The sequence below is a fragment of the Pseudonaja textilis genome, chromosome 9, assembly GCF_049901715.1.
Source record: "Pseudonaja textilis isolate UNSWEBS1 chromosome 9, rPseTex1.2, whole genome shotgun sequence".
Lineage (NCBI taxonomy): Eukaryota > Metazoa > Chordata > Lepidosauria > Squamata > Elapidae > Pseudonaja > Pseudonaja textilis.
The window spans coordinates 3,377,982-3,405,357 of record NC_141998.1 but is presented as its reverse complement, the minus strand read 5'-3'; the positions used below and the strand labels follow the sequence as shown (position 1 = coordinate 3,405,357).

Below are 27,376 nucleotides of genomic sequence, written 5' to 3'. Positions count from 1 at the left end.
AACTCATTATGGCCAACTTGCTACAGCCAATTTTCCATGGCCAACTCAACATAGTCAACTCACCATGGCCAACTCTCCACAGTCAACTCGCCATGGCCAACTCTCCATGGCCAACACTCCATGGCCAGTTCACCATGGCCAACTCTCCATGGCCAACTCACTATGGCCAACTCACAATGGCCAACTCTTCATGGCCAACTCTCCACAATCAACTTGCCATGGCCAACTCATCGCAGCCAACTTGCTGTGGACAACTCACCAAGGTCAACTCAACATGGCCAACACACCACAGCCAACTCGCTGCGAGACAATTCAACAATTCAATTTAATTATTTTAATTTGTTGTCATTCACATTTCATTTGGTCCCCTCCTTTGACATCCTTTCTTTAATGATTTTATTCCACCGTTTCTTCAATATTAATGTAACTCTAGTCCTGTGATGAGTTGGCCATGGGGAGTTGTGTCCCGTGGCAAGTTGACTGCAGCGAGTTGGCCCTGGCGAGATTGCTGTAGCGAGGTGTCCAAGACACTTGCAAAGCCCCTGAACTAGCCTCTCTCCAGCCCCGGCCCAGCACATTAAGACTATCCTGGCCACGGTCATCCATCAAGCTGTTGCTTTCTCCACCACCAAAAGGAGCCCCGAGTAGCTGGGTCAATGGGAATTGTAATCCTGCCACAAAGTTCAGCTAAGGCTACTTCCTTCTCTCGTCCCACGATCAGGCAGGTCGCTGCCCGCAATTTGGCCCAGGCAGATTCCAGAGACTACTATGAAAGTCATACACATCTCACAGGGAAATTACAGGGGTCTGCGGGCTCCAAAGGCAAGCCTCCATTATCCTGTCTGCTGTGGCTTTAGGTTTGATTGGGAGTTTCCTTCAGGCTTTGCTTGTTTGTTTGTGTCCGACCCATCACTCCTCATCCCCACCCGGGCAATTCATCCCCAGTAAAAAAAAATAAAAATAAAAAATGAAGCTTTTGCCCCAGATATTGCAAAGTGGAATTGTGGAGGTGGGAGAAAATCCTTCTTTCTGAGAAAGAGAAAGGATATTTTAATTACAACTCGGCTTATAACCATTCGTTTAGCGATCGTTTACAACGGCACTGGAAAAAAAGGGGGGAATTTTGATGGTTTTTCACGCATATAGCCAGGGTGGGGTTCAAATTTTTTTAACAACCGGTTCTGTGGGGTGGCTTAGGTAGTGGGTGTGGCTTGGTGGTCATGTGACTGGGTGGACGTGGCTTGGTGGCCATGTGACTAGCTGGGTGTGACGAACTCAATATAACTCACATTGAGGCACGCATCTCCTCGCCTGGCCTCATGACTGTGGGGATGCTGCAACAGTCGTAAGGGTGAAAAATGGTCATAAGTCACTTTTTTCAGTGCCGTTGTAACTTTGAATGGTCACTCCACACAAGCAAAGTACCAGCAAAGGAGGGGAAAAAAACTCCAGAGATGTTCCTGAGACAGGAAGTCTAGTCCTGCCAAGAATGTAATAAGGGTTAACGGAGAGGCAGTTTCTGTAAGCAACACCAGAATGTTTCCTTCCTGCCTTCCTTACAGGATTAGCCTAGTAATTTCTTCTAACAACCAGTTCTCCAAACTGCTTAGAATGTTAACAAGCGGTTCTAGCGAATAGGTGCGGACTGGTAGAATCCCATCCCTGCTTACAGCCGTTGCAACTTTCCCATGAAAATCTGCTGCCTTTGAGCCTAATTTTCCTCATTTTGTGCCCGGAGAGCCATTAAAAATAGACTTGAAATATTTCAATGGACCTCATGCTTTGTAAAAAGCAAAACAAATAGGGGAATAAAACATCAGGAAATTTTAAGGCGCACATCCCCGGCTTCTTACTCTGCCTTCTGCGGTCTTAACCCCCCCACCTCCAAAAAAATTAGCGCATCTTGTGTGTTTCCCAAAGCTTGTCTGTCCATGCACAATGATGTCTGTCCATGCACAATGATTTTGGTTGTACGTTGAAGATTACCTGTATTGACTTAATAAAAAAAAATACCAGTTACGTATTGCCTTAGTGTGATGACCCAAAAGGGCGTGGCACAAAGGCAACACAGACAGTTAATTGGTAAGAGTCCCTGTATTAGCTCCAACTTTGCCCCCAATGTCTTGGTTACCTTCTGGGCTGGAGAAAAACTCTCCCAGGAACAGCCTTTGGCTGCAGAGAATCAAGTCCAAAACATGAGCAACACAAACTGTAACTTAAAGTCCAAACAAGGCAAAAAGGAGGCAATTAGTCCAGCAGAGCAGGAATTCCAGATATGAAGACATGGCAATAACACAGTTGAGAGGATGCTAGGAACACAGATAAGCAAAGTCAACACAAGATAAACTCACGGTTTGTTCCCAGAAGCTGCCGCACTCAGTCTGCATGTCTCTTAAAAATTTTCCCCAGGTGTGGCTAATGAAGGGAATCAGGGCCCTTTCCTCCCCTGTAAGCCATGCAACCCACGTTGCTCTTTTCTCCGTTCCTCCCTGCATGCCCTAGGATGAAGAGGAGGCGGGCCTGGTTCTTCCTCTGAATTCCCTCTCCCTTGTTCTATCTCTCCCTTGTTCTTTCTCTCCCCTGCTCTTCCCCAATTTCCTCCACAACCAATAGAGCCATACTACCACTCCCCGTCAGCTGTTCATTTTCCTCCTTGGATTCCGACTCCCAACGGGGGCATGACACTTAGAAATTTGGATCAGTCCTACTGCGAAGGAGCCCCTTCAAGGCTGCCATTTATCCTGTGCCAATTAGCGCACAATTGTTGGTGTTTCTGTTTTGCTAACACGCTCCCACATGTTTTAAGAGCGTGCAATGTAAAGTGTAGGCATTAATTTGGCACGAAGCACAACTTAGCGCTAAGCTCTTGTGGGAATTCCAGACGCTCCCATCCTTATTTCATTGTTAAGAAATACAGCCGAACTTTTTCTTCAGGAACAGAAAGTAATATACCTAGTGTCCCAAAGGTGTTTCTTTATGCAACTGGACTTTCTTGTTTTTTTAATTTTGAAGACGTTTCGCTTCTCATCCAAGAAGCTTCTTCAGTTCTGACTGGATGGTGAGGAATAATGGAAGTGTTTATACTCCCTGTAGACAGCTGGTCATTTGCAATCATTTTAGAAGGTCGTTGAGGCCACTTGGACTTTATCTGTGTCTTCGGGGTCACCTGAGTAGTGCAAATGGGTGTGGAGCCTTCTTGGAACCGGTTGAAAGGATTGTGTTGTAGACTGGAGATAGGTGGTGTCATATCCCTCCTCCTCTGTTATCCAATCCACAACATGGTCCTTTAAATGGTTCCAAGAAGGCTCCAAAAAGCTCTCTAAATGGATGCAAATGACCAGCTGTCTGCAAGGAGTATAAATCCTTCCATTCCCCACCATCCAGCCAGAGCCGAAGAAGCTTCTTGGATGAGAAGGGAAATGTCTTCTAAGAAAAAACATAGAAAGCCCAGTTGCCTCTTGAAAAAAGCTCCTTTGGGACAACCCTGGCCTGGATGACTGAGAATCTCCAGAGACCTAGTGCCCTTCCCTTCCCTCCTCACCCCCTGCAAGAACAACTCTCCTTGATTAGTTTCCATCCATCACTTCTTGTCTTGCCTTCTGGTGCTTTGGAAAATAAGTGGACCCCCTCTTCTTTGGGTAAAAGGTAAAGGTTCCCCTCACACATCTGTGCTAGCAGTTTCCTGCTCTAGGGGGCGGTGCTCATCTCCATTGCAAAGCCGAAGAAGAGCCAGCGCTGTACAAAGTCGACTCCATGGTCATGTGGCCGGCAGGACTAAACGCCTTCGAAGGCGCACGGAACGCTGTTCCCTTCCCACCAAAGGGGTCCCTATTTTTCTACTCGCATATTTTACACGCTTTCCAACTGGTAGGTTGGCAGAAGCTGGGACAAGGAACGGGGAGCTCACTCCGTGACGTGGCGCTAGGGGGTTCGAACTGCCGAACAGCCGACCTTTCTGATCGACAAGCTCAGTGTCTTTAGCCGCTGAGCCACCGCATCCCTCTTCTTCTTTGGGGCAGCCCTTCAAAGACTGCTATCAACCCCCTCTGCCCTTTTGTCCCTCCAGAGGTAACGCAGTTCACATCTGCTTTCATTTCGGAAAAAATCCTCTTGCGCCTTCTGAAGCACCGCGATGTCATCAACGAGCTGAAGTTTGACGAGGAGAACAAGAAGTCTCCCCGCCATTTCCTCTTCAACCGGAACAAGCCGGCTGATTTCTTCATCCTCATCCTTCAGGTAACGGGGCTGCTCTGGATTCAAGCGGAAAAGGATCTGTAAGGAAGGGAAGGGCGGGGCAGCGGTGGGCTGCAACCGGTTTAACAACTGGTTCTGTGAGCGCACGCATTGCTTGCGTCGTTCATGTGACGCTATAACCTTCGTGTCATTCGCGCAATGAAGAAACCAGGTTATTTGCGTAAAATGCAAATTATATAATCCGACTCATTTGCGCAATAATGAGGTTACATTATTTGCATCCTTTGGGCAATGGCGTGATGCATCGGATGGCTTCGTGGCACATGCCAAATGCCCCTGGGTAGGTCTGGGTTTAACCAGGGTGGGTTTAACCAGGCCTGCCGTTACAATTCATCTGCCGAATCTCACAGCAGCTTTTAGCCTGGGAAATATGAGTCCTCGTTGGCAGAGTTCCTATGAGAAAAAGAAGAAAAAAAAAGAAAGAAAAATAGCAGAAGCTTTTAAAGAGCTTTAATCGTTGCCTCTTAATGGTGATAATTGCCTGAGAATGCCCATCTACCTCCCTACTCTCATCTGCTCAATCAACAGAATACAGTTTTTCTGAATAATACTTCGGGGTGGGATGCAAATATTTTTACTACAGGTTCTGTGCCATGTGACAGGGTGGGCATGGCTTCTCTCTCTCTCTCTTTTTTTTGGCAGCACCCCCTGCGCTCCAGTTTTTCGTTTTTCTTTTTGCCTCCTGGGCTTCAGGGGGACATTTTTGCAAAAGAACAGAGTGCAACACCCACCCACCCCCGTCCACGCTCCAGGGTTGGTTTGGTTTTTTGCCTCCTGGGCCTCAGGGAAGCCCCTTAGGCAAAGCAGTAAGACAGGAAGGGGAATCCTGGCACAGCTGATCGTTGGACAAGCTGATTGTCAGGATCGGGCAGGAAAAATCCCCTTTCGGCTGAACAGTAAATTTTTTTTACTACCGGTTCGCATGAACCGGACCAAACCGGTAGAATACCACCACTGATAACGTTGCGAGGTTGGATCCAGCTCCGAGGAACATCTGTGGTATTCTAAAACAGATTTTCTAATTTTTCAGGCCACGGAACCTGTTAGAACCACCGTAGTAATAAAAAAAACCCTGTTTTTTAAGTCAAGGGTGTCCAACCTTGGCAACTTTTAAGACACGTGGACATCAACTCCCAGAATTCCCCAGTTTCTTTGCTCCCCAGTCTTTTATGCGATGGTGCCCATCTTTCCAAATATTATCCCCCTTCTGAGATTAGATTGGCCCATCCCTGTTGGGCTTTTCATAAGATCTTGAATATTTGGCTTTTTACCCAAAGTTGGAGCCCTGGGTGTGTATTAGAGCCATTTTTATTGGTTGAGTGGATGATAAATTAAATCAAGGGTCAAACAACCCCATAATCCCTTGCCTGGGTGGAGTCTGGGTAACTGAACGGAGCTAGTAGAGTGCTTCAATGTCCGGATGCCCTTCCTGTCACCAGTGTGGAGTGTTGTTCAGCAGATATACTCTCATCGTGCCCAGAGAGAGAAATATCTGCCTCTACCTAGGATTGAACTCACAGCCTCGTAAATTGAATAAATAAATGAATGTATAAATTTTGCTTCCTTGGCTCTAAATGTGGGCCGCAGTGTAAAAAAAACCCCTATTGTATTAATTCAATACCCCCTGCTCCCCCCTTTTCTTAATCCTGATTGAAGCTCCTACGTTTATAAATCTTAAAAAAAAAAAAAAAAATGCCGAATTTACTCCTTGTACAGATTGCAATGCTTGGGAATGAGGACCATTTCCCAAAGATGGGATTCAAAATCCCAGCAACCAGTTCTCTGCCCAGTTGCTGGGTGGGCGTGGCCTATCAGAACTTCCGGGAGGGCCATTTTTCACTTTTCCCAGAGTCCGGAGGCTTCCCTCGGGCCTCTTGCACAGTCAAAACAACCTCCCCTGGGATCTGGAGGCTCTCCGGAAGCCAGAAACAGGCCAGTTTCCGGAACTTCTGGGAGGGCTGTTTTTCACCTTTCCCAGAGTCCGGAGGCTTCCCTCAGGCCTCTGGTAGGGTGAAAACTGCCTCCCATGGGATCCGAAGGCCAACTGGAAGCCAGAAACAGGCCAGTTTCCGGAACTTCTGGGAGGGCTGTTTTTCACCTTTCCCAGAGTCTGGAGGCTTCCCTCAGGCCTCTGGTAGGGTGAAAACGGCCTCCCCCGGGATCCGAAGGCCAACTGGAAGCCACAAACAGGTCCGATTCCGGACTTCCAGAACTTCTGGGAGGGCCATTTTTCACCATCCCAGGAGCCACCATGCAGATCCTGTACTTACCTACATCCAAAATGGGCCGCATGGAGACTCCTGGGATGGGCAGGGTGGGGTGGGCAGGGCCAGCGAGTCAGTCGGTTCAGCAAACCAGATGTAAAATTAACGTCCGGTTCACTCGCACCAGCCTGAACCGGCTGAATCCCCCGCCCCCGTATATATCCCGCCCCCTCCCCTGCCATTTTGATTCTGCAAAGTAAAGTCTCAATTCAGATCTAGTCCCCTTCGAATATAAAAGGGGAGAAATGCAAACAAACCCATACGTATTTCCATAAAACAATCGCCTTCGATCTTTTTTTGAAAACGGCACCGAAAGGCTTCTGAAAAGCTGCAGGCATGGGCTGCTAAGCTGGTGACGTTTTCCCCTGAATTTTATTTTTTGCGTTTGCTTTATTTTGTCAGGGCAAAGTGGAGGTGGAAGCCGGGAAGGAGAACATGAAGTTTGAAACCGGGCCGTTCTCTTATTACGGAGTGATGGCGTTGAGTCCCGTCGTCACAAGTAAGTTCCCTACTTCAGTTTTGTGGGGGGTGTTCTTTTCCTAGGCCTCCCCCAAAAGCACCAGGTCAATTCTGAGTGCCGGCAAGTACCTCTTTCACTACATGAATGTGAATGTCTTTCATTCACAGTCAGCCGACCGCTTGGCAAACAGTCTTGCAAAGATATACTTAATGAGCTCAGACCTTTATCAATCCTGGAATGCTGCCTGGTAAATAGTTCCACACATAACTGCTGGCAGGGAAGGGCTGTGTTGTAGGGACAAATCTCCATGACGCTGGAACAAACAAACGACTGGATGAGCGAGTTATTTCCTGCAAAAGCCCTTTCCCCTTTTGATTCTCTTTTAATCCTGATGGGAGGGGGCGTTCATCCCACCTGGCCTTACTCCCACGTCGCCCCTGAGTTCTTAATTGTGCCTTCCTTTTGGCAGCTTTGCGCATGCGCAGGCTGGGAACCGGTTCCAGAAGCTCCCCTGCTCACTGCGGTCTGAGCCCGAAGGCAGCTGATGACTGCCAGCCTGCCCTGGCCCCATCTCTGCCTCTGACGCAGAGCCTTCATCTGTGCCTTCCTCAGCCTCCAGGAATTCCTCCCCAATCTACTCACTACTGTCCCACTCTGCTGCTAGCTCCGCCCGCCTCTGGTGGGCCACAAAAAGGAGCGCCAAGAGGAGGCACAGAAAAATAGCTGGTAACAGAGTGTTCTGACCCAAACCCTTGTCCAATAAAACAAACACAAACCAAAGGGAACAGAAACCTTTTAATGAGTCTTACGAATCCCCGGTTAAAAGGCTGCTGCAAACTAATTAATTTTGATAAGCACAAGCTTCGCCAAAACTGTGCGAGGCTGCCAAAAATAACAGATAAGGTTATCTATAAATATTTTACAACACAAGAGTCTTCAAATACCAACTTAAGATAATGTAATGTCCACGAGGCTGAGTTTCAAAACGTCTTTGCTTCCTGCAAAGAACCTCCGATTCACAGCTGCCTTTTATCTTCTTGAAGGAGGGGCCATTACCTTGCAGCCTTACTCCCGAGTCACCTGTGCTGTTGTAGCTGGTCTTTCCTGCGAGCAACCCTGTGTGCACGTGCATTTGGCACAGGCTCCTCGGGAACCTCCTCATAGCTGCTGCCAGCCCCCACAATCTCTGAAGGCAGCAGTCCACTCCCTAATGGTCCTGGCCCCTCATCTGAGTCCTCGTTCTCCTCAGCCGTCCGTACCTGCTACCGGCTAACCACAACACAAGAGCGAGCCTCCAAGTTTTATTCATCGACTCATTTATTTATTCAGTCTTCTGAATAAGGACTGGTGAAGTTGCCTAGTTGGGTGATAAAACGTCTGCAGGCAAACGACCAAGCTCAGAGAGGAGCAAGGAGCCCAACATTCGGTATTTTTGCTTTCTTACCTGCCCCAATCAAGAAACCTCGGCAGGTTACAGGTAGCCCTTGACTTACGACCACAATGGAGCCCAACGTCTGTTAAGGGAGTTTTTTGCCCCATTATATGATTTTTCTTGCCGTCTTTGTTCAGTGCAGTTGTTAAGTTAGTAACATAGTTTGTTAAGGTAAATCTGGCTTCCCCGTTGTCAGAAGGTTGCACAAGGTGATCACATAACCCTCGGACATTGCACCTGCCATAAATGTGAGTCGGTTGCCCAATATTCGAATTTTGATCACGTGGCCATGTGAAAAATGGTCATATGTCACTTTTTTGGTGCCGTCATATCTTCGAATGGTTTCTGAAAGAACTAAATGGCCTCTTTAACCCCCCTGTATGGCCATTTATGTCAAAATTGAACAGAGGGGAAAAGATACCACATTGCCTATCTCCGGTGTACAACACAGTCCTTTCAACAGCTCCAAGAAGGCTCCACGCCCATTTGCACCACTCGGGTGACCCTGAGGGCACAGAGGAACCTCTAAGTGGCCTCAATAATCCTCTAAAAGGATGCCAGTGATTAGCTGTCTGCAAGGAGTATAAATCCTTCCATCCCCCCCTATCCTGTCAGAGCTGAAGAAGCTTCTTGGAGGAGAAGTGAAATGTCTTCAAAGAAAAACCAGAAAGTCCAGTTGCCTCCTGAAAAAAAAAAAAGAAAGGATCTTTGGGACAACCACGACCTGGAGGATGAAGAATCTCTACGGACTTTTAGCTGAGAAGCTCCATAGACATTGAGCAACAGAGGGACGATGCTCTCAGCTGGAATTGACCTAGTCTAAACAAGCTTTTTAATGCAATGGGAGGTGGAAAAAAACCCCACACAGGACCAACAAAACCGCCCGGTGGGAAGTTTCTGCCTCGCCTCCCAAGATGCCAATGTCCTTTTGGACAAAAATTGATTCTTCCGGTTTCCGTAACATTCAGCGTTACGTTTCTGCCCTCTGGTGGCCGACAAACAGCCTACAGTTTCCCCCGCAGAACACGCAGCGCTTAAACCAGTCCCAGAAAAAAAGGGACTTGTGACCATTTCCCGCACTTTACGACCATTTGCAGCATTCCCCAGGGTCATGCAACCGACTCCTAGTTACGACGGTGCGCAGCCTCCCAGGGACCTTCTGCCAATCAGAGTCAATGCTTGAAAGCCAAATTCACTTAACAACATGTTACTTATTTTTTTTTATATAATAAACTTTGTTAGTCTTTTATGACTTTTTTAAAAAACAAACGAAGAGTACAAATATCTTAACTTCAACAGTTTGTGGCATTCTCCTTATACTACTATTTTGTGGATTATTGACAAATATGTACAATTGATGCGAATAGAAACATTCGTTCTTTTCAGTGCCGTTGTAGGTTTGAACTAAAGGAACTTATTTTATGAACTGTCTTCCCACTAATTTTTTTGTTATCCCATTTTGCTCAAACCAGTCATGCCATTTTTCCCAAGTCTTATAATACTCAGTCTCTTCTTTCTCTTGTAACATCAGAGTTAATTTATCCATCTCAGGACAAGTCATTATTTTTTTGAATAGTCAATTCATCTGGTGGTATACATGTATGTTTCCAGCACTGGGCATAAGCAATTCTGGCTACAGTTAGAATATGTAGTACTATATATTTTATATTTCTCCCATATTTCTTTTTCAATATCCCCAATAAAAATAATACCGGTTCTAGTTCTATTGGTTCATTCATAATCACTTGCAACCGTTGTTTAATTTTTAAGCAATATTTTTGGGTCTCCGGACAGAACCACCACATGTGATAGAATGTTTTTCTTTTTGCACTTCCAACATAACATGTTACTAACTTAACCGTTGTAGTGAGTCACTTAACAACGTGGCAAGAAAGGTCATAAAACAGGTTCCTTTAGTTCAAACCTACAACGGCACTGAAAAAAAATGACTTACGGCTGTTTTTCACACTTCTGACTGTTGTAGCATTTCCAGGGTCACGTGATCCAAATTCAGAGACTTGGCAAGTGGTTCGTATTTATGACCGTTATGCTGTTTCCAAAGGTCATGTGATTTCGTTTTGCGACTTTCTGACTAACTTAGAAACTGCAGTGATTCACTTAACAACTGAATAACAGAGTTGGAAGGGATCTTGGAGGTCTTCTAGACCAACCCCCTGCTTAGGCAGAAAACCCTACACCACTTCAGACAAATGGTGATCCAGCCTCTTTTTAAAAACTCCCAGTGTTGGAGCATTTACAACTTCTGGAGGCAAGTGGTTCCACTGGTTAATTGTTAATTGTTAATTGTTCTAACTGTCAGGAAATTCCTCCTTAGTTCTAAGTTGCTTCTCTCCTGGATTAGTTTCCACCCGTTGCTTCTTGTCCTGCCCTCAGGGGCTTTGGAGAATAGCTTGGCTCCCTCTTCTTTGGGGCAACCTTTGAGATATTGAAATATTCTTACTGGAAGAAAAGTCATAAAATGAGGCAAAAAAAAACCCAGTTAACAAACATCTCACATGGCAACACAAATTTTGTGCTCAGTTGTGGTTGTAAGTCAAGGATTACCTGTACTTACAACCTAGATTTAGGCTTCTGATGGCTGCCCTGACCCCTCTGTGGGTCATGTGAATCGGATTTGGACTTGACTCTCAGCCTGCATTTGAAATCATTTGCAGGGCCCCATCCAGACACAAAAAAACCAGGAGCCAGGATAGAATTCCAAAGTAGGATGAGTTTATTTCATGCTACCCGTACCCAAAAATCTGATCTATCAGTGCTCAAGACTAGGGGTCAGCAACCTGCGGCTCTGGAGCCGCATGTGGCTCTTTCATCGCTCTGCTGCAACTCCCTGTCGCCGGTCAGCTCCACAATTGATAGGGCTTTTGGTTAGGACAGGTAGAGGAAAAAGGTGTGATGACCCAAAGGGGTGTGGCACAAAAGCAACACAGACAGATAATCAATAAGAGTCCCTTTATTAGCTCCAACTTTGCCCCCAATGTCCTGGTTACATTCTGGCTAGAGAAAAACTTTCCCGAGAACAGCCTTCGGCTGCAGAGAATCAAGTCCAAAATGTGGTCAACAAAAACTGTAACTATAAGTCCAATCAAACCAAACTGAGGTAATTAGTTTGGGAGGGGCAATAATTCTAGACATGAAGGCACAGAAAAATTCACATGGTTGGGAAGATGCCAAGAACACAGGTAAGCAACGACAACACAGGATAAAGTCATGTTTGTTCCCAGTCGCCACCACATTCAGCATGCATTTCTTATCAACTCTCTTCCCAGCTGCGGCTAATGAAGGGAATCAGGGCCCTTTCCTTCCCCGTAAGCCACGCAACCCACGTTGCTCTCTTCTCCATTCCTCCCTGCCCTAGGATGAAGATGGGGTGGGCCTGGCTCTTCCTCTGAACTCCCTTGTTCTACCTCCCCCTGCTCTGCCCAGCTGGACTTTGCCCTTCCCCAGTTTCTTCCACAGCCAATGGAGCCACACTCCCACTCCCTGTCAGCTGTTTGTCTTCCTACTTGGATTCAGACTCCAACAGGGGCATGACAAAAGGACACCGCACTAGGAGGAGAGACTATGGTGGGGGAACCAGATGTCTGGTCAGCTCCAGAATTGAAGAGGAGGCTTCCGGTTAGGGACCTTTGTGGCTCTTTGAGTCTGCCAACCCCTGCTCGAGACAAATTGGTGCCCAATAAACGTCAACAGACTTGAAAGGGGGAGTGGGCTGGAATTATATCTCTTACAGGGATATCAGGACTCCAAACTGATGATACATTTGACCCCACCCTCAGGTCAGCCTGGTCATCTCCTGCAAACTTGTGCTCACACAGCAATAATTTATGACATGTTTAGCTGGAAATCAACCGTTACTTCTGATTTCCGGCCAAAAAAACCCCAAACCCTACCCATTGTGGACAATGGTTTTATTTAATCATGTTGGCATTGACTTTATGACTCAGTGTTCGATTTACCACATTCACCAAACGACTACCAAGGGGGGAGGCATAAAATCAGGCGCGATCAAATGATGATCTGCTTAACAATTCGGCTTGACTTACAACCGTAATTCTGGGCTCAATGACAGCTATAAGTCAAGAATTACCCGTAATGTTGTCCTTCCGGGCACTGCAATGTTATTGATTTTTGTTCTCCTTTTGTGTCTCTCTTTTGTCCGGTTCCACCTTTTCCTCCATTTTATGTGCGTGTAGCGCCACCAGACAGATCCCAGCACCAGTCCATTATTCAGAGAGGTTCCTTGCATTCCAAACTGTCAGGTAAAAAAAAATTGCACTTGATGCACAAGGGTGAGTGCCAACCGCATTAATGCTTTGGTTGGACTTCAGGGGCGTAGGTGGTGGTAGAGGAGAGTTGGCCAAGGAATGAGATAATGCTCCATAATTCCTTGAAAAGATGCTTGGAGTTTGGAAATGAAGACTCAATCATCCAGGCCAAAAGTATTTTCTTCTCCTCCTCCCCCCTCCTTCTCCTCCCTCCTCCTCCTCCCCCTTCCTCCTCCTCTTCTTCTTCTTCTTCTTCTTCTTCTTCTTCTTCTTCTTCTTCTTCTTCTTCTTCTTCTTCCTGTTTTTCTCCTTTCTCTTTCTCCTCCATCCTCCTCCTTCTTCCTCTTCTTCCTCCTCTTCTTCTCTCCTCCTCTTCTTCTTCCTCTTCTTCCTCTTCCTCCTCTTCCTCCTCTTCCTCTCCTCCTTTGTCTTTCTCCTCTTCCTCCTCCTCCTCCTTCTGTCATATCCTTGGACATTGGCGATCCTATTTTTATCAACAGCTGCACAAAAAACTGCTGCTGAGTTTTGCCCAAATCGGTCCCTTAGATTTTGAAGCCATAGTGTCCTTCTTCTACCCGGACCTTCGTTTTCCGTCAATCTGGAGTCCACAGGTCTTAAATTGCTTAATTTTTAAGGGATTAGGGGGAAGTATGCCATATTTTTCTGGGTGTCGCATCACATGTCCAAAATATCCTTAACTTAGAATAAATTTAGTCACCAAAAGTATCTAAACAGGTTAAATCACAGCAATGGGACCAAAAAGTTTTTAAATCTGAGATGTTTCGTTACTCATCTTCATTTACATATTGCAGTACATTCAGGGAGAAAACCCTGCACTTGGTGTAGCAAGAGTTGGTACATTCCAACAACCCTATGATTCTCTGCCTAACTACTACCACCACTACTACTCCTCCTCCTCCTCCTCCTCCTCCTCCTCCTCCTCCTTCTTCTTCTTCTCCTTCTTCTTCTTCTTCTTCTCCTCCTCCTCTTCCTCTTCCTCCTCCTTATTATTATTATTATTATTATTATTATTATTATTATTATTATTATTATTATTATTATTATTATTTTGACCGATGAAGTTACTTGGATGAGTAACGAAACATCTCAGGTGAACAAACTTTGATCCAGTGGCCATGATTTTAGAGGCTTTTTAGATGCTTTGGGAGTTCCAGGTGGCCTATGGGGCTGCAAGATGGGACTTGAGTTCCCTATTCACCCAGTGGACTCATGAGGGCAGTGATGGAGGAGAAGCTGGGTTCAAGACCAGCTGCAGGAGCTCACTAGGATGACTTTGGGCCAGTCTGCCTAGTTTGGGTGTCAGCAACCCACGGCTCTGGAGCCACATGCGGCTATTTGGGTCCTCTGCTGTGGCTCCCTGTTGGGTGATCCCACCATTGGTTGGCCTCAACCTCCCAATCACTCTTCGTCTGGCCTGAGAAGGAAAAACACAAAAAACAGAAATGAGAGGGAGGAAGGGAGAGAGAGAGAGAGACCCATTTCCCACAGAAAACACCAGGAGCCACAAAACCTGGGTAGGCGTGGTGTGACAGAGCGGGGAAGTCATGTAACTTGGTGGGAGTGACGGTGAGTTGGCCATGCCTACCCAGGTTTTGTGGCTCCCGGTGTTTTCTGTGGGAAACAGGTCCAAATGGCTCTTCGAGTGTTTAAGGTTGCAGACCCTTGGCCTAGTTTACCTCATATTGTTATGGAGAAAAAGAAAAATGGAATAGGAGATGCTCTTCCCATGAGCCTCTGGAAGAAAGCTTTAGGTGAAGGCTCCACACGTTCAGCTCAGTTAGCATTGTAAAAGTGATCCAGCTTTGCTTTAGTTCTCTTGAAGTCTCTTGAGGTCAGCCCAGACAGAGTTGCCACTTTCTAAGAAATAATTACAGGGATGCATGCGGTGGCTCAGTGGCTAAGACGCTGAGCTTGTCGATCAGAAAGGTCGGCGGTTTGGCGGTTCGAATCCCCAGCGCCACGTAATGGAGTGAGCTCCTGTTACTTGTCCCAGCTTCTGCCAACCTAGCAGTTAGAAATGTAAAAATGCAAGTAGAAAAATAGGGACCCCTTGGGTGGGAAGAAGGTGACAATGCTCTGTGCGCCTTCGGCATCTAGTCCTGCCGGCCGCATGACCACGGAGACGTCTTCGGACAGCGGCTGGCTCTTCGGCTTTGTAATGGAGATGAGCCTCACCCCCTGGAGCCAGAAATGACTAGCATGTATGTGCGCGGGGAACCTTTATCTTAAAGAAAGATTTAAATAAATGGAGGAACATATGGATAGGACCTGATTCCTGGATCATCTTTCTCTCTGTCTAGTTTCAGAAATACGTTCTCCATCTCACATGAGTAATCTGAATCGCTCGGCGTCTCTCTGCTACCATGAGCGCACCGAGTCCATCTCGTCCAACATCAGTGGGAGCAACAACCAACTTAATGTCGTCGCGAGTTCCCAGAACCTCTCAGACTTCAGTGTTCGTGCCCTTACAGATCTCCAGTATGTCAAGGTGAGACTTAGGCCTAAGCCTCCCGAGAGTTAAAACTCAACTGATTCTTGGTTTTATGTATTTCAATTCCAGAAAAGCAGATTTGTTTAAAAATAGAGAAAGTTGGCTTGTTCGGAGAATGACTTCTCCCTTAACATGGTTTTCTATATCTATCTCAGTGGTTGCCAACCAGTGGGCCGGGGACAACTGGTGGTCTGGGAAAAAACTTTGGTGGTCCGCAGAGCAATGTCACCCCCAAAGCAATTAATCCAGGCTGCGTGGGAACACAAGGCTGCACCACCCACATGGCCTGTGGGAAATCAAAGCTTGCATCGCTTGCATTGCGAACAACATGAGGTAGTAAGGGGAGGGGGAAAGCGCAGAGGAGGGAAACTTGCCCCACTCATCCCACGCGCTTGGCCTGTCCAGAGGCTTGAGGAAGGCTTCTGCAGGCTTTTGTAGGCTTTACAGGCCGAAAACTAGGCCTGTTTCATGACTTCTGGTATTTCCGGAAAAACAGGAAGAGACGAAACGGGCCTAGTTTTCAGCCTGAAAAGCCTGCAGAAGCCTTCCTCAAGCCTCCTGGGAGGCTCGAAAAGGCCTCAAATCTGCCAAAATCAGCTGTGAGGCGCGCGCATGCGCAGTGAGGTAAATTTGCCTGCAGCTCGTGTTGCACGCGTGCCATAGGTTCGCCATCACGGTTCTAGTGAGTCATTATGGTGACTGTGTTATGTCATTGTTTAGGATCAGTTTGTGTGGTCTTGTTACCTGACCCTGAGTATACGATCTACTGTTTTCTTCAGCCGAAAACAGTGTGAATTGCAATCAGTTGACCATAGTATGCTAAAAACAGCCATGGCGTAGGGTCTCCTGCTTGAGCAGGGGGTTGGACTAGAAGACCTCTAAGGTCCCTTCCAACTCTGTGTTCTATATTCTGTAAAACTGGGCCGGTTCCCAAGCAACCCAAAATGTAGTTGCGGGACCACAAAGGTGGGCCCAGACATCAGAACTCCGAATCTAGGTTGTAAATCCCATTTTCGAAGCCTATCCTCGCTTCAACTCGTGGCTAAGTGGCCAGCCATAAGTTGAGGACTGCCTCTAATGCCTAATTTGTGAGAGTTTCATCCCTGGAAGCTTTCGAGAAGAGACTGGATCGCCATCTGTCAAAAATGGGGTTAGGGCAGGGTGTCAAACTGGATTTCTTCGAGGGGCTGGATCAGCGTTGTAGTTCTCCTCCGTGGGCCAGCCAGTTGGGGTGGGGGTGGGGGCAGGATGGACTCCTGCAGCATCTGACTGGCCAAAATGAGGCATGGGGGGGGGCACCCGTGTCCCCCCGTGCCCCATTTTTGGCTCGGACAGCTTCCTGCAGAGCCCTGCCGGCCAAAACGGGGGCATGGGGAGCAGAGCTGTGTGCCCAGCTGAGTGCTACAGGAGGCCATCCAGGCTGAAAATGGCGCATGTGGGAGCCACCTGTGCCCCCGGTGCCTCATTTTGGCTGCCAGAGGCACTGCAAGCCAGTCCTTTGCCATTTATTTGCATTACTATCACTATTCCTATTAATCCCCCCATCCTTCTTTTCACCCAACTCCTCCCACTTGTGACTGTACGACTGTAACTTTGTGGCTTGTATCCTTACGGTTTATATTGACTGTTTCCTAGTATCATTTGATTGCTTATTTGTACCCTATGACTATTATTGTGTTGTACCTGATGATTCTAGACTCTTGACAAATGTATCTTTTCTTTTTATGCACACTGAGAGCATTTGCACTAAGACAAATTCTTTGTGTGTCCAACCACACTTGGCCAATAAAGAATTCCATTCTATTCTATTCTCTTCTGTTCTGTTCTGTTCTGTTCTGTTCTATTCCTATTCTATTCTTCATTCCAATATTCTTATTCTATTCTAATCCCATTCCCTATTCCTATTCTATTCTTCATTCCAATATTCTTATTCTATTCTAATCCCTATTCCTATTCCTATTCCTATTCTATTCTATTCTATTCTATTCTATTCTATTCTATTCTATTCTATTCTATTCTATTCTATTCCATTCCATTCCATTCCATTCCATTCCATTCCATTTCATTCCATTCCATTCCATTCCATATTCTGTTCTGTTCTGTTCTGTTCTATTCCGTTCCATTCCATATTCTATTCTATTCTATTCTATTCCATTCCATTCCATTCCATTCCATTCCATTCCATTCCATTCCATTCCATTCCATTCCATTCTATATTCTAATATTCTATTCTATTCCTATCCTATCCTATTTCCAGCCTTGAGTTTGACCCCCCTGGTGTAGGGTGTGCTTGGACGGGGTGGGGGAGGGTGGGCATTGGACTAGATGACCTACAAGGTCCCTTCCAACACTGCTAAACTGGGATGAACAGTCACTGGTTTTCACATTTCCATTATCGTTATTTCAGTCATGCTCTCTCTCTCTCTCTCTCTCTCTCTCTCTCTCCCCCTCTCCGACAGATCACACGCCTCCAGTACCAAAACGGTCTCATGGCTTCCCGCCTGGAGAGCTGCCCCCAATCCCCCGACGGGAGCCCCCCCAAGCCAGACCCCTCCTTGCCCGACAAGGGGAGCCCCCTCTCCAGCAACGAGATGATTGGCCTCTTGAACGAAAAGAACTGCCAGCAGAATCAAAAGACGAACCACAATCCTTCTGACAACGTGGTCTGACCCCGGCCTTCCGGGCGGTTGGGCCTTCGGTCCAGCTGGCTTTATTTTTCCCCCTTTTCCCAAAGACATGAAGAAGTGCTCGCCGAAGACCTCGATTGTGCCGTCTCATCAACCTCAGGTAGCAGCTTCCACCTGCGCTCTCTTGGCACACTCTTTCCGGCTCGCCTGCCCTGTTTTTTTATTTTTTTTTTATTTTCCAGCTAGGACAGCCTTGGAAAGCAACAGCCCAGCCACCTATTCTAAGGTGAGTGCTGGGTCACCTGCAGAATTCTTCGTTCTTTCCTGTCTGCATCCAAGCGAGCTGGATTAGCAGGACGAGCAGATTTTCTCTTCCCTGCGCTGGTTTTTAACTCAGCCGAGCGGAAGGCACGAAGCCAGGGTACCTCAAAGGAGCTGCCTTTTTTTTTTTCCCCAGAGTGCCCAGTTTTTCTTTCTGCCTTCCTCAGGTGGCACAGAGGAGGCATAGAGGCGTGTGGTGGCACGGAGGAGATACAGGCTTATGGAGATGCCAGCCATCTTATCTCTTGATAAGACAACGTTCGTTTTTCCCATCTCAGGGAGTTCCAAGACTTCGTTGTTTTGGGATTATCTCTTTTTTTTTTTTCCTCCCTCCCTCTTTAATCAAGCCATCAGGGTATTTGAGAGCAGGGATAGGTGCCTGGCAAGGAAGAACCTACTACCCATAGTTTCCAGGCTGGTGGAGCCTGTCCCTTCTCCTTCTGTTTTAGGAGAAAGTTGGTTTTCCCGATTCAACTTGGGGACTCCTTTCGTTCCAGCTTTTTGACTTCTGCTTCAAGGGACCTGAACGCAATCAGGGATAGGATAACTTGACAGCAGGAAATCAATTGAAAGTTGCATCTGGGTGTATAGATCGATGCCTCCCTAAGTTTTTATTTTAAAAAGCTTCTGCAGATAGAAGACTTAACGTGGCGAGATAAATGTCGGTCAGAGGTACATTTTTTTTCTTCGACGTACTTTCTACCTGCGGGGAATTGTCTTCCTTTGGGTTAATCATTCTCATTTTGATTTTCTTTTTTTTAAAAAAAAAAAAAACCAAAACTGGGGAAGATTTAAATGAATGGACCCTCCCTTTTCTGTCTCCAGAGGTACTGTTCATTTTTGCCAACTCGAAACGGGGCTATAGTTCTATATAGCCGGTCTCAGATTTCCAGTTTCAAAGGTACCGTATGCATTTGTGTGAGTTTTTGGCACAGTCGATTTGTGGGATCAGTTTGCAGTGTTTGGGGTTTGCCAATTGAAGGCAAGATTAAAAATAGGAACATGGGAGAACTGCAGCTGGGGGAAAAAAAAAAAAAAAGGACTGCCATTCCAGATCTAAATGATTGGATCGTCTTTTTGGAGAGGATTCAAACACCTGGCTATAATCGTAGCAATCAATTCCATTTTGTTATATGTATTTTTCAACCTGACTTGGATCCAACGTTCTCTGGGTTTAGCTGTGCACCTCCAGTAAACCATGTTTCATTGGGATACAGGACAACTGAGTGAAATTATTTGATTATTACATTATCCAAAGATTGAAAGTTATCCACTTTGTTTTTCTGCAGCTTTTTTACAATAATTGTTTTGCACCGGTTGGAATCCGAAATAGGAGCTCAGGGGGTTCGTTTTCAGCGGCCAAATATCGTGCAATTATACCTTGATATAATCACAATTACAACCTAGACTGGCGTGTGATTTGGGGAACAACTTGGGGACAACTTCGAAAACCGCTTTTTGTAAACAAGACACTGAGCACCATCAGTGGATCAAAGCAAAAAGGCAAAAATGCCGGTTTCATGCGTTCATTGGAACAGGTGTTGCCTCCGAGGCATCAATGCTGCACTCCCAGACCTGCGAGTATGAATGCTCAGGCCTCCAAAAGAGGTCGCATACCTGAAAACCAGATGTTGAATTGGCAAGTCAGCTCTTCAAGGCTGGAGAGCACTTATGAATGTACGCTCATTCAATCCCTCCCCTCGTAATCAGTTACCATTCAGAAATATCTTTTCAAATTTTGTTAACCGATCTGGAGAAAACAGAATGGTTTTGCGCACCCCGGCTGAACATTTCTATCCCTGTGTCTCTGCCGTCTTAGATTCTTGTGCTTTCTTTTACAAAAGACACCCCCACTTTTCATTTTGCTTCTTCTGACCTTCCTGGAGTTTTAAATTCCTCCCCACACCCCCTTTATTGGGCACAAGGACAGCCTCTATCCCACCGGAGAACCTCCCTGGATCTGTAAGTCTTCGCTCCTTTTCACCCCTAGATAAATGGGTGATATCAACCGGAGCGTTATGGGACTTGTAATGAAACACATCTGGAGGGGATTAGGTTCAAGATGGCTGCCTACCCTACCCAAACTCTTATCTTTAGTTGGATTTAGATCACCCACTGACTTTATGAATACTTCTGTGTTATTTTTTTGGCAACGATATAGAAGTGAGTTCCCGTCGGGTTTTTTGTTTTTTTTCCAGGATTTTTAAAAAAGAATTGTCAGTCTAACTTGCAGCTTGGCCTTATTACCTTGTGGTGTCCTTTTCCCAGCATCACCAGATTTGACCCTGTTTTAATTTGTCGGGCTCAAGCAAGGTCGGCCGTGGAAATCATGTAACTGTATTAAATTATTCCCATCTCGTTTTTGCCCTGTTCTTTCCAGTTGACTTCAAGAGAGTTGTTTCCTGCTCATCCTACCCTCCTCTTAGACACCTTACCTGTTACTCTTGTCATCTCATAAACGAACAAGAACGCTAATAATACTGTATGAGTAATCATGCTACAACAGTGCTAATAGATGCCAACTATTATTTCACCTGCGTCACCTAGTAACCTCTAGACAATTAAGAACTTAATTAGGAATGAAGAAAATTAAAATAATGAAGAACCTTGTGGCGCCTTGTTTAAGGCACTTACTGCATTTATTGCAGAAGTGTGTTTTCTCCAGAACCTCATCCAATTCTGAGTGAGGTTTAATCAATCTTAAAGGGATTCATAAAGCAAAGATGTTTCCTACGTAAAGGGAAAAGTTTAAAGATTAATAATTACATCATGCACAGTGGAGGGAGAGGAGCAGCCAACAGAATTGGGTGTTATGGGGAATACTCGGCCCAGCCTAACACGTCTCCTCCCCAGAGAGGTTGCCCGTTGCATCTCTGTGCGATTCCTTCTTCAGGTGTTCCTCGTGCAGGAACTCATGCAGAGAGACCAGTGGTGGGTTTTATTCTCTCTCTCACCTGCGTCACGGTTTATTTGGCATGTCGATTTTTATTTCATAACTCAGGATCAAGGTGCAGCTCTATATCCATAGGAGAGACACCTGCAAATCGATGTAAACACAACAGGGAACCTCTTGTAGGCCTAGTGCAGCCCAGAAGGAGTTTTTTTTTTTTCTTTTGCGGCGGGTGGAAGGCTTCAGGTTTTGCTATAACAAAAACAGGGTGGGGAAATTTTAAGCATCCAGGGCTGCTATGGGCAGGGCAACGTTTCAAAGAGGGGGATTCTTTAAGTTTTCTTTTTTGAGTTTTGCACCTAGACAAGGGGAGGCTTTTAAAACTCAGCCTGCTCTGTAGAGCTTATAAGTCTATGCATTTTAGCGGTGGCAGTTCATGCTGCCCATTTGCACAACTGCCATTCAAGGAGATTCCAGAGGAGATTGTTGCCTGGCTTTTCCTGGCATTCCCCCACCCCAAATCAGCTGGAGTTACAACGTGGAGAATTCCCACCTCCATTCTTGGAGATGTCAAACGTTCTCCTTTTAACAGTGCCAGACAACACCACGATGGAGGGGCTGGGGGAAGCTTAACAAGGGAAGGCAGCCTGAAGTGGCATTCTTGGCAAATCTGAAGATAAGCAAGAGAATGTAAGTTTGCTGATTTTGTTCCCAGCTGAAGTTTCTATTGAAGTAGAATTGATGGACTAATTAAGTTATGCAGCAGGATGGAGTACGGGTACTTTTTAGCATCAGCTTTGTCACAAGGAAGCCACCCTCCCTGCGCAACTGCGTAAGGAAAAATGATGTGTGTCTGATTCTGCCTCCGTTGAGCCTCAGTAGTGGGAGTTTTGCTCTTCAGCTTGGAGAAACCAGACAGTAAAACCAGTGGGTCTTCCAAGATGCAAGCATGAATCATTTGGAAGCTCCTCTTTAAAATTAATTGGCCGTTGGTTTAGGAGAGAAAGAAATGGTACCCAAAGTACCTTGCCCAACTTGCATTCAGGCTGAAGGCCAAGTTCAGAATGTGTCCCATTTTCCATGGGGAACATACGGCGTGATGAAACGTGGTTCTCGTTTTTCACAAGCCAAGCCTGAGAGGTCAGAAATGCCACTTAGCAAGTTAGTCTTGCCCTTCGTAGTGGCTTGGTCCAGGCATGATAGCCAGCTGTCAAGATTAGGCTGAGCGCCTCGGCCTGAGTTTTGCAGCATACATTCCTAAAGTAGTTCGGCTCAGAGTAGGTGAGAAGAGAGCTGTGATGCTCAATTCCACTCCAACCCTCAGGCTACCTCTTCAACCTATAGTATTCTTCGCCAAGGAGCTTCCTCGTGAATTGCTGGTTTTGTTGAAGCAGGTGAAGTGAGCTTCCAACACCCAATGCCATTTCTGAATGTCGAAGCAGAAGAACAACCTAAGAGTGGGGATGTTTAACCTTGGCAACTTTTGAGACCCTGGGGACTTGAACTCCCAGACTTCCCCACGCTGGCTGGAGAATTCTGGGGAGTTGGAAGTCCACAAGTCTTCAAAAGTTGCCAATGTTGGACACCCCCTGGCTTAAAAAGCCAGTCCTAAGAAAGGGAAAATGTGTTTATGTGTGCGTGCGTGCGTTTGTGTTGAATTAAGATCCTTTCTACTGCATCTTTTTCTAGATGCAGGAATCTGTTTTTTGAGAACTTTGGGTGGCGGTGGGGACATCTGTTCCTTTTCATTCCTCTCCGTTGCCATCCTGGCTACATGAACTTGGCTAAGCAGAATTGGGTTTGAGTTGGGGTTTGGTTCTAGCAATACTTGATTCTGGAGTTTGAAAGAAATTTTTTTCTCTCCCTCTGTAACTTAAAACAAACCAACTAGGAGGAGGAGGAGGCAGCTGGACCTACAAAACCAGGGATGGATTCTTATCCATGTTCCTTTCTCCCTTGCAGGGATGTTATAAACGGATTTTTGCGCTTATCAAACAGCTTTAATTGGACAATACGTGTGTTTCCTTTGAATGTAGCTTTTGTTTCGTCTGACCATTAAAACATTTTTTTGTGTGTGGAATCCCTTATCTCCCTTTTTAAAAACTATTGATGTTATTATTATTCCTACGGAAAGCACAATGGTTTCTCAACCTTTGCCCCTTTGTGGGTGACCTAATGTAATTTATTGTCTTTGTTTCTGATTTTAAAATACAAACACTAAGCTTTTAAGTTTCTAGCTCCCTTGGTGGGAAGATAACGCTGTAAAAGAAAGATAAAATAAATGATACCAAATCAAAGAGCGGTGGAAACGTTTTTTGTTTTGTTTTTCCTTGTCTTTCTCAGCCTTACCTGTTTGATAATTATAAAAATTATTCCAGGAGTTGTGAGCCAGCAGAAACTTCCTTCCTGATAGCTGGCATTCAAGGAGGAATTGCTTTCCCAACCAAAGGGTTTTAAGCTGGCCACTTCCTGTAATCATCATTAGCGAGAACCTTCATTTGCTGCTAACGCCAGCATAAAAGTTGTGTGAGGTTGTTTTTTTTTTCTGGTCAATTAAGCAACTATGCAATTTGCATCACTCAGGAGATTGATGACCAAATGAAATCCGAATGAGAAAATTACACATTTTCAATATCAAAATGAACTATGACCGAAGAGTAGAACACAGAAACCTAGAACAACAGAGTTGGATGGGACCTTTGAGGTCATCTAGTCCAACTCCCTACACATGCAGGAAAGAGTATATCGTTCCAGACAAGTGGCTGACCAGTCTTTTCTTGAAAACCTCCAGTGATGGATCACCCACAACTTCTGGTGGCAAGCTGTTCCACTGGTTAATTGTGCTCATTGTCAAGAAATTTCTCCTTAATTCCAGGTTGCTTCTCTCCTGGATTAATTTCCACCCATTGCTTCTTGTTCTGCCTTCAGGTGCTTTGGAGAATAGCTTGACTCCCTCTTCTTTGGGGCAGCCCCTCAAATATTGTTATACTGCTATCATGCTTAGTTCTTCTTTTCATTAAAGTAGACCTACCCAATTCCAGCAACCATTCCTTATGTGTTTCAGCCTCCAATCCCCTAATCATTTTGGTTGCTCTTTTCTGCACTCTTGCTAGAGTCTCAACATCTTTTTTTATATTATGGTGACCAAAACTGGATGTAATATTTCAAGTGCGGCCACACTAAAGTTTTATAAAGTGGTACTAATACTCCACGTGAATGAATTAGTAAATGAATTCAATTTATTTTTCAGTGCACAGGAATGGAATCAAATACACCTTGTTTCTTCCCCAGCCTCACCTATTTTTAGCTACTTTGGGGAATAGAGCTGCCCACACACCATTCAGTGGCATCAGCACAGGTGACACAGCCACAAATTAGCCAAACACATGTGAATTATAGTGGTTGTATGCATGCAAGCGTTGGCGGTGGCAGAACTTTCTAGTCATAACTTGTTTAACTGGTGCCGAAATTGGAGTTCTCATATCAAATGACCTAGGTGCCAGAGCTCACTGTAACAGCATTGCCAAAAAGGCATTAAGAGTTGTAAATCTAATCTTACAAAGTTTCTCCTCTGGAAATAGTGAATTGCTAACTAGGACATACACAACATTTGCCAGACCAATACTCGAATACGGATCATTAGTCTGGAATCTGCACTGCATATCAGACATTAATGCAATTGAGCAAGTCCAGAAGTCTTTCACGAGAAGGGTACTACACTGCTCGCAACAGAATATCCTACATCACCGGTTTTCTTGCAAACATTTCATAACCCAACTAGGCAACACCATCAGTGCTGATGTTATCTGGTTTGGTAATAAAAGTCTTGAAGAAAACAACCCAGTTCAGAGACACTAAGGACTCCACCCAAAGGGGCTGAAAGCTGGCTTGGCTCTTTCCAGGAAAAACATGATTAGGCCATTAGACCGAGAGCTGTGGCATCGTTGTGGTTAGAATGCAGCATTGCAGGCTAACTCTGCCCACTGCCAGGCGTTCGATCCCGACTGCCTCAAGGTTGACTCAGCCTTTCATCCTTCCCGAGGTCAGTAAAATGACCCAGATTGTTGGAGGTTCTTAGAGAGGGCTGTAAAACACTATAAAGCATGTTTCCACAAAAATAAGACCCAGCCGGAAAGCAAGCCCTAGCATGGTTTTTAGGATGCTTGTAATGTAAGCCCTACCCCCCAAAATAAGCCCCAGTTAAGATTGTCAGCCAGATGGACAGATTTAATATCATATTTTCCCCAAAATAAGACCTAAGCAGAAAATAAGCCCTAATGCAACCTTTGGAACCAAAATTAATATCAAACCCGGTATTATTTTCAGGGATATATGGTAAGTGTAAGTCCTATTGCTATTGGTAACTCAGGGCACGTAGCCAATTCAATTTATTCATTCAGTATCTGTAGAGCTCAACCGAGTGACCCTGGGCGGCTTACCATTCTAAAATTAATTTTTTTAAAAAAACCTCTTAAAACAATCAAAAGACATTCATGCAGCAAAAACAGCCACAAAATAAATACAAACAGCAACCGAGGTAACTATAATCAACTTAAGAATGGGCTTGGTACGTTGTGTGAATTCAGGCAATACGGTTACCGGAGGGATTCATTCCATGGATCAATGCGTTGTTTGAAGCCAGGATACTATTTAATTAGGCAAATCCAAAGATTCCCAAAAGAAGGACTCAGATTCATCTGTCCTCAACCAATCATTGCAAATTTCTGCAATGATTTTTTTTCGAACAAATGATTTTTTTTTGCTCTCCAAAAGACAACCCCTGCAGCATAATTCTGTTCTGGACAAATCCCTTCTTGACACCAATCAATAAACACTTTGCATAGCTTCTGATTATCACCATATAGACTTGTTTCAAAAAAAACCTTTGGGGATGTGGTGGGTGCTCCCAGGTGCGTCCGTTGTCTTCCTGTTGATTGATGCTTGTGTTATCCATGGTGGATTTATCTTTTTCCTGCTGTTGAAATACCCTCTCCGCAGTCAATTAAAGTCAAAGGTGACTTGATAATGGCAAATTATCCATCTTTGCAAGTTGGCTTCCACCTGCAATTGATGGCTAGCGCCCAAACCGCAATTTCCCCAAGCAACAACTAAAAACAGAGTGGGAGAGATTGGCGGGCGAGCAACGATAGCATTTGACGCAGACAACAAGGGCACGGATTATAAATGTTTTATAAATGTTTATACGTCGTAATCCATACTTCTATAGAAACAAAACAGTACTCTTCAACTTTCACCGAGACATGGTCCAAAGAAAGAGGGGTTCAGCCCATCTCTTTTAGCCTCCAGGAAATAGAACGATTTGACAAGAAAAGCAATAATGGGGGGTTATTTGGTTGATTTCAGTTCCGTCTTCGTCCCTGCGGCATGCGAAGAATAAAAGAAAAAAATATCAAGAGGAAGTTAGCTTTGATCTTTCTCCAGCCATTGATTCGGAGTAGGTCCAGCTAGGCTTCTTAATGATTGTTTGACTAATGGATCGATTGATTTTGTTGTCGTTCATTTTTGGAAAACATCTGAAGTGAAGCACATCCAACCAAGCAAAGCACTCCAAAGCAAACCACAGGCTGGTTTCTGCTAAGGGATACAATATCCTGAGGTATCCTGAGGTAAAAGTCGACTGTGCTGTCGAATTGCTGTTAACTCTTAGCCATTTCCACATCACAATTGTAACCTACTTCATCTTCTTGGCAGTGGTTGTCCTTTTCCCTTCCACTTTTCCCAGCATTGGAGCCTTCTCCAGCGAGTTCCATCTTTGTGTTATGTGTCTGAAATATAGGAGGTTGGGCATGATGACCTCTTAGGTACCTTCCAACTCCATTTATTTTATTGTTTTATAGGCCGCCCATCTTACCTCAAGGTAACTCTGGGTGGCTTATAATTATAAAAAAATAAAAACTATATAAACTAAGAGCATAAATACATTAGTATAAAATCCAGAACTTCGCAGCTCAATTGAAAGATGGAGAGGAGGTTGGATCCGTGTTAATTAAACATCTTCATATGGCGGTTTAAGACAACTCACCACAGCCAACTCGCTGCAGGAGAAGAATTACACTGATGATTGAAGAAATGGGGGAATAGAATCATTAAAGAAACAATGCCAAAGGAGAGACAAAATGAAATGTGAACGACAAAAATTAAAATCACGTAATAATTTTAAATAAATGGAATTGCTGAATTGTCCTGTGGTGAGTTGGATGTGGCCAGTTGGCCCATTAAGCTCCGTCTGACCATATGAACTGAGATCTGGTCTATGTCAGCCTTCCACCGAAACTCCTCGTTTCCATTCAGCTCTCAGAAATGAAATCC

The 27,376-nt window shown here is 45.2% G+C and overlaps 1 protein-coding gene across 2 annotated transcripts in view; it reads left to right on the top strand.

The window, feature by feature from the left end:
* Nucleotides 1-27,376, top strand: part of CNNM4 (cyclin and CBS domain divalent metal cation transport mediator 4) — a 117,240-nt gene that overhangs the window by 38,922 nt on the left and 50,942 nt on the right. Inside the window, exons 4-8 of one of the 2 annotated variants that reach the window (XM_087938826.1) lie at nucleotides 4,067-4,236; nucleotides 6,921-7,017; nucleotides 12,625-12,690; nucleotides 15,018-15,205; nucleotides 17,668-22,623. In XM_087938826.1, the coding sequence (XP_087794952.1) occupies nucleotides 4,067-4,236; nucleotides 6,921-7,017; nucleotides 12,625-12,690; nucleotides 15,018-15,205; nucleotides 17,668-17,877 (731 nt within the window). In that variant the 3' untranslated portion in view covers nucleotides 17,878-22,623. The remainder of the gene's footprint in view (nucleotides 1-4,066; nucleotides 4,237-6,920; nucleotides 7,018-12,624; nucleotides 12,691-15,017; nucleotides 15,206-17,667; nucleotides 22,624-27,376) is intronic. The other variant, XM_087938827.1, reaches the window with a different exon arrangement.